This window comes from Pelmatolapia mariae, linkage group LG16_19, assembly GCF_036321145.2.
Source record: "Pelmatolapia mariae isolate MD_Pm_ZW linkage group LG16_19, Pm_UMD_F_2, whole genome shotgun sequence".
NCBI lineage: Eukaryota > Metazoa > Chordata > Actinopteri > Cichliformes > Cichlidae > Pelmatolapia > Pelmatolapia mariae.
In genome coordinates this window covers 54,827,300-54,835,420 of record NC_086241.1, presented here as the reverse complement: position 1 = coordinate 54,835,420, position 8,121 = coordinate 54,827,300, and the positions used below count along the sequence as shown (strand labels likewise).

Below are 8,121 nucleotides of genomic sequence, written 5' to 3'. Positions count from 1 at the left end.
ATGCATCAGTGGCAGAAACACAATCATATAATAATGAAAAACAAAACAAACAAACCCGAACAGACAACTTAGTTTAAAACCCGTCTAGCAAAATATGTTTTTTAGGTTATGGAAGCTGCTATAGCGTCTTCTCTCTAAGATCACACATTACGCTGCCAATGCAAGAATATATATCTGAAAGCAAAGGCTCCTGATGCTTGGATAAATAATTGCCAGTTTAATTATTCAACCTTTAAGGCTTTTTTCACTGCTTGAAGAATTCCTTTGTCCTGTTCCGGAAGCTTTTCCCAATAATGACGTAGAGAATGGGGTTAAGGACACAGCTGAAGAAGATTAAGTAAACAGAGAACTCTTGGATTATTACCACTATGGTGTGACATTTCAGAATGCGAGTGTAGCGGAGAACTTGTAGTAACGTTGCCACGTGGAATGGCACCCAGCAGATCAGGAATGCCAGTAGAACTGCCAGGATGAGAGTGGTGGTCTTCTGCTCTGTTCTCTGTGGTTTTAAACCCTCCATTCGCCTCTTTCTCAGAGTTTGAATAATTCTGACAGCGCAGAACAAAATAATGATAACAGGGATGATAAAGTTGAATATTATGACTCTCACGTCATACAGCAGATGTTGATCTAGTGAAGTGAAGTCAAGTAAACAGTGAGTAAGATTTGACTGAGGGTGGATTATTAACTTATTACAGATGAAATTGGGGAAAGTAAAGACCAAACCAAAACTCCACACAAACAGACATCCCAGTTTGGCATTAAATGGCCTACTCATCAACTCATGGAAAAGCGGGTGCACCAGTGCCACATAAGAATCTAAGCTAGCCAGAACAAGAAAGTAGATATTGCAAAATTCATTCATTCTCATAACAGCTCGTACCAGCTTGCACAGGCTTTCACTGAAAGGCCAGTCATAGTTGGCTCTTTCATTATCAGTCCAGAAGGGCAAACAGCACACCAGAAGAAGCTGAGTTCCAGTCAGGTTGCTCAAGTAGATCTCAGTGACAGTGCAGGCCTTCTTGTGGAGGCAGAAAACCATCAGCACAAACACATTAATGATGAATCCAAGCACGCTGACGAAATAAGCTGGAGCAATAGTGAAGATCAAGTTATTGCTGCCAACAATGGTGCGAATACAATGGTCCTCACTTGTGTTGCTTTGGTTTCCAGACATCTTCAGTGTCAGCAATTAAGTTGGCAGGGATGCTGGAGGGAAATAAAGCATACCAAAACAGAAAACATAAATATAATTTTAACTGGTATTGCTTTAACATAATTTGTTATGATGACAGAAAATATAGATACAACTAATTCTGAATAAGACTGTTATATAACTAGCAGGCTTAAGACCCCGAGCAATCTGAATTGGATAAACAGAAAAGTATGGATGGATTGATAGTATTTGATTCAATTTTAAAGACCATCATTATGTTAGAAAACATGCATAATCAATGCACATTTTACATTATATTTAGAGCTGAGCGTGCTTTCCAGCATCATAGAGTCATCGCTACAGCACCAGCTACATAAAACAAGTTCACAAGTTTAGTATATCCATCCTCACATTTGCAGACAGTTTAAAACAATTTAAATCTAAATTTATAATGTTTTTTGGGCTGAAGTGTTTATTACATACATTTTTGTATGTGTTAAATACATTACTATAAACATTGTTACTGCATGAGGTTGAATTTGATCAAAGCACTAAACATGCTGAGACAAAATCAGTTAATCTGCCGTCTACTTGTCGACACATTACTGTACACCTAAAAACATCACTGCTTCCAAAACCTGTGCAGCTGTTAAACTGAAGAAATTTCCTTTTTTATACAGATAATGACAAAAGGTCAAAAACAGACATAGGAAAGTACATTCCAAGCCAAATTTAGCATATACAGACCTTGCAGGCAAATTAGTCTGTCCTCCAGATGGAAAAAGAACAAACAGCCAGCTACACTCTCTCAGTACCTTCTGCTACGGCCTTCTTTCTGAAATGCTTAATTTAAAGGAGAACTGATAGTTAAGTGATTTCAGATAAGAGAGACATCACACCCAGTCTGTGACCACTTCCTTTACTTTTCGGTAACTTACTTAGTTATTTCTAAATATATTTTGTCAGGGTTCATTTTATAAACAAAAATGCCCCCATTGTAGACACCCAGAGAAAATTTTCCATCTATAAACATGATGCCAACATGTTAGATGTTGGCATTATCGATTAAAATACCAATACAGGACTTACTCTGCTGTAAGAACACCATAATACTGATGATCCAACAAAGAAAGTCAGAGACAACATGTACACAAAATGTGACAAACGGAGGTGAAACAGGTGGGAAACAAAACAGAGCTGAGGTAAGTCAGGAAATAGGAAAGGGCAGAGAAAGCAAGTAAAACTAAACAACATGAGCAAAAACAGAAACTTTAAAAGTAAAGACAGGAAGTGATAAAAGGGAGCAGACAAACCAGAATACATACAAACCAAAATGGTGCGATAAGACAGACTGAGCACGACACAAGGAAACATTATAACAGAGACAACTAGATACAAGACACAAGGGAAAAAAAGGAAGAAGCTAAATACAGTCTCAAAGTCACCAGTAACAAAAGCTAAGAAGTAAGGTCTCAAGTAACAAGCACAGATAATAAATTATACAGAATCCACACAATTAGCAGAAAATATTCAGTTAAATAAAAATTTTATTTGAATGGTGCCAAATCACAAAAAAGTCACCTCAAGGTGCATTTATATTATAAGGTAAAAGACGCTAAGATAAGTACAAAATAAGCCTTGCAAATTACAATAAATGTACAGAAGAATCACAGGGCTATAATACCACACCAAACAAAACTATAAACAAAACTACCTTTCAAAAACGAAGAGCAGAGATTTAAATTACTCTCCAAAATATTCATGAAAAACCTCAAAACAGACGTTGAAACTTTATGCATAAAAAGGTGATATTGATTCAATCTTAAATACCTGCCCCCATGTTAATGTAATTAAATAATCCTTGACATAATTGTTGCAAAGGACATGAGTTGAATAAATACTTCATACAATAAGTTGAAGAAAACAAAATTTAGATTCTTTGACAAGAAGTAATAAAAGTGTCAGCAGACACTATTTGTTTCCAATAATTAAACGAAGTAGGACTCACTTTTTTCTCTTTTGTTTTCTCTTTTTTCTTTTTGAATACTTTTTATTTTATTTACTTCTCTGTCCTTTGTCTAGAGCATGGATGCAAACTGCAATTATTGCAGTCATACATGCTGTAAACTTCCGTAATACAACAGGGCCATCCTAACTGTACATTTGAATTATATGTGTAAACGACAGAAACATGGTCATCTTGCACAGAGGACAAAAAATGTGTTTCTCTATTGGAAAACACTGATTGACTGTTCCTCAAATAACAAAATTTAAAGCATCAGCTGGTTGGGGCTTCTGTGCTTACAGCCAGAGCTGTGTGTCTGAGAAGATCCTATCAAGGATATCCATCATCCATCATTGTGGTCATCCTGTGTCTTTCTGTGTCTGCTTTGTGGGCAGAGCATTGGTTCCTCACCTGTTCTGCTCACCTGCCATCCACTGATGACAATCAGCAAGGCTATACTTAAGGGCAGTGCATCTACTCATCTACTCCATGCCAGTCTGTCGGCTATCTCATGGTGGTAACCAGGCCGTATCTTTATGTCTGTGCTCTGTACTTATCTTGATTTCCTTGTGTCTTCAGTTTCGCTGCCACGTCACTGCTTAACTCACTCCTAGCTCAAGTCTCTGGATGCTGGTCACTTTGGCAAAATTCACTGAATCGCCTCTCACCTTCTTCCCGTCACTCTTGGATTCTTGAAAACCAGGCTGAATGGGAAAATGGGATTTAGAAGGCTTCTAAAGAAGGCTTAATATGCAGAGACTCAGTATTTATTCTTTCAAGCACATCTAGTATCCTGCTCGTGGGAGAATGGGCACCCAGCAGATCCGGAATGCCAGAACATCTCCCAGGATGAAAGTGGTGGCCTCCTACTCCATTCTCTGAGTGTTTCACCCCTCTTTTTCCCAGTGTGTGAATAATTCTGACAGTACAGAAGGAGATCATGGAAACAGAAATGATGAAGCTGAAGATTATGATCCTAATCTCAGATTCTGGATATGGGTGTGGTGAAGTGAAATGTGCATTCAATAACATTTGACTGAAGCTTCAGATTTGAGTTTCCTTAGATGAATACAGGGGCTACAAACACCAAGCACAAACAGACATCCCAGATTGGCATAAAAACACGTTCTCAGATTTTCATGGGAAAGCGAGTGTACCAGTATCACATAACAGTCTATGCTATCCAAAACAAGAAAGTAGACGTTGCAGAACACATTCATGTTGATAACAGCTGATGACAATTCACATGCATTTTCACCAGAAAGCCACTTTTAGCCCTTTTTTATGTATTCGATCCAGAAGGGCAAATGGCACACCAGGACAAGGTCAGCTGCAGCCAAGCAGAGCTCAGCCACAGTGCAGGTCTTCTTGTGGAAGCAGAAAACCATCAGCACAAACACGTTAAAGACGATTCAAAGCACGCTGATGACCTTGATAAAGTCTGAAGGGAAGTGGTGGTCTTCTGCTCTGCAGACAAATAAAGGACAATATGTTCCTAACTGTGACATTTTTCTAACATAGTTAAGATGTTATAAAATAACATAGAGATATTCCCCCCAAAAATATTCCAACTATATTCACACATTTTTTCCAGTGAATTTCAATGGACATATAAATTGTGGCAATCAGAATTCAGGCTCAGTTTTACAACATACATTTCTTGGTGATTAGATCTAAATCTTTAAATTTTGATAAAAGCATATAGGGCTGGCTCAGGAGACCCTGAACAAAAATTGGAGAATATAACCTGATATTTCAGGTTGAAATCTGAACATATACAACTGCAATCAGCAGCAGGTAGGACTAGTTTGTCATGCTTTGCCTCAGTCAATAGAAATCACCTTTCAGTGTTTTTAGGCCCATGTGAACTAACACCCCCTAACGATGTTTGTGAGTTTCAGTGCCAGTGCAGAGCTGCAGTAAGAAGTGTGGCAGGTTTATCATCAGATCATGTGGGAAATAACAGTGTTTAAGTGTTGACTGTTAAAGAGTGAGGTGCAGTTCTGTCAGCTCTGATGATAAACTAGTGTTGATAGTGGCAATTCAATCACTGGTGTTTACTGTGTAAACACTAGCTTATGTCTTTCTTCAGTGATTGTTTGCATTCTTGTTCATCTTTGGCTCAAATAATAGACCAACCAAATAATTTTTTTTATTACTAATGGAGCATTTAGTGATCAAAATTATATTTTATTTCTTCCATCATCATATTAGAAGGCATGCATAACTAATGTATATTTTGCATTATAATGTATTTAGTCCCGAGCGTGCACATCATAGTGTCTCCCCCACAGCAACACCAACTTAAAACAGGTTCACCCAAGTATCTTCAAATATGCAGCCACATTAAAGCGATTTAAATTCATGATTTTAAAAAGTCTTAATATCTATGTCTGTGTCTTTACATTAATTAGCATTAGAGTAAATCGTTTGTACTGCATGGGGATGTATTTTATCAAAACATGAAGTGTGCTGAAACACAAAACAAACTTAAGAGAATCCAGGAGGAGATATCAGATTCAGACTTCTTCTGCTCTTCACTTAGCCCAGTTGTATTTATTTTTAAACATAATTTCTCAGTAATTATTTTATAAATGCACTTGACTCTCTCTCTCTCTCTCGCTCTCTCAGTGTACATCAAGAACAGTTTCCGATCTAAAAAATCTTTGTTTTCTGCATTATTCGCTTGCTTATTACCCACCAGTCTACCGTTGTTTACAGCGCTGTCAGACGCTGTTTTTTTTTCCTTTTCCTTACTTTTGAAGAGCTGCATTTCTGCTGTTCAATAGGCTACTGAACAAATTTAAACTTTTTAAAATTATGCAAAATGGCAAAATGCTTAGCTGTGTCTCTAATAAAACCTCTGTAACTTTGCTCTGCTTTATTTTAGCAGCATCAGGTAATGTTCATATGTTGATTAATGGTTTTCTTTCGTTTTTGATCTACTGCAGAATATTTTTAAGGTCATCTGCTATAAAACCCCAGACCAGGAAAATCGCCTTCGTGTTTTTCTGTGTTTTATCCTCAGTTACTTTGACACAAAGGAATGTGCTGTGATGCTCACACCTTTGATAAAGTCTTGCAAGTATCAACTTTGTTTTTGTAGGTATAAAAATATGGAAATGTACTGATACGTGATCAGAATTATAATATTTCTGACTGTCTGAGGCAAAACTTCCTGATTCAAATCGAATCAAATTGAATCGTGGATCAAATTGATTCGGGAGCTTGTGAATCAGATTCGAATCGATTCTAGAAATCAGTGGCGATACAAAGCTCTAGCCCCAAATGCAGACTACAGGAGACTTGAAGAAATAAAAAAGTGAGCTTCATTGCAGCTGACTCAATTCTAAAAGAAAAAATCCAAACAAAGGCTTAGAAAGTCCAAATAGCACCAGAAGAATAAAACACACTAGGAACTAGACAGATGGGTGCCAGAGGCTTTAAACACACACAAAGTAATCATGGAGAGTCAGCACAGCTGGAGATAACAAGGCATAGCAGAATCTAGACACAAACGGGAAGGTAAAAAAATATAGACGACAAGAGGCCAAAGACCCAAATTAAAAAGATGAAGCAACAAAACAGGGAAAAGCCTAACATTAAGACAGGGACTTTACAGTAAAACACTAGAGGAACTACAATAACGCCAGAAGGAGTGATATTTCTGACAGCACCCAGAAATGGAATAATAATAACAGGAACACTAACAAAGCTCAGCCTAAAATAATAATTAAAACTAAAGCTCAAGAACAGCAATGAAAAGCAAACTAAAATGCTCAATTATAAGAAGAAGATGCAAGTTAAGCCAAGAAAAATTGCAAAACATGACAGCTGCTTAATTCTCTGAGTGTTTAAACCCGCTGCTAGACTGTTTCTCAGAGCTTGACTAATGCTGTGCAGAAGAATAACAGGGATGATAAAACATTCGTGTTGATAACAGCTGATGACACTTTGCATTAGATATCAGTGAAAGACCATCTGTTATCAGCCCAGAAGCTCACACAGCGCACCACACATATATGCACTCGTACACAGGAAAACCATTGCACATGAAAATGGTTGGAAATGCAAAAAATGAATTTCTGCAGCAGATCCCGGAAGATTAGTTGTTCCTTTGGTACTTAAGATGACAGCCAACAGTTATTTATATTGATATACACAGGGTGGGCCATTTATATGGATACTAGGCCAACTTCTAAATGGCCACCATGGTCACCACCCATCTTGAGGAGTTTGCCCCCTCACATATACTGATGTGCCACAAACAGGACTTTAATATCACCAACCATTCCCATGTTATTACGGTGTATCCTTATAAATGGCCCACCCTGTATATTTCTATATAATATTGTTTGAGGGTATTCCTTTAAAAAGTGATAGTGTAGGCGCACATCACTTATATATTTATTAGGGGTGCAACGATACTCGTATCGATATTGAACCGTTCGATACAGTGGCTTTCGGTTCGGTGCGCATATGTATCGAACAACACAACATTTTTTATTTATTTATTTTATTTATTTTATCAACTTTTCTTCTGACGATGCTGTCTGTGTTGAGAGCTCAGTGGATCTGCGTTCGACTACTCCGCCTAGGCTGCACTGTCGAGTGCAGATCCACTGAGCGCAGCGCAAGCTAGCAAGACAGAAGCTAAGCTCGTTACAAGATGGCAACTGCCTCAACGCTACCCGAAATTGAACCTCCCCCACCCTCGTTCAGATCTGGCATTTGGAACTATCTTGGTTTTCATGTGAAGCATGACCCTGATGGTCATGGACAAAAGTAAAACAGTATGTCGGATGTGCCACGCAATGCTCAATTTGTGGAAACTAGTGCGTTAGCGCAGTTAGCTTGTTAACGTGTTGACTCCGTCCAGCCCCACGCACGGGGCAATCTGCGGTAACTTGTTAATGGAGATTTGCCGCGTTATGGCGTTAATATCATTTTAACGAGATTA

At 38.1% G+C, this 8,121-nt stretch overlaps 1 protein-coding gene across 1 annotated transcript; it reads right to left on the bottom strand.

Annotated features, from left to right (window-relative positions):
- Positions 1-244: 244 nt before the first annotated feature.
- Positions 245-1,177, bottom strand: LOC134644640 (B2 bradykinin receptor-like). The gene has a single exon (XM_063497727.1). The coding sequence runs from the start codon at positions 1,175-1,177 to the stop codon at positions 245-247; it is 933 nt and encodes a 310-aa protein (XP_063353797.1).
- Between the last annotated feature and the right edge of the window lie 6,944 nt (positions 1,178-8,121).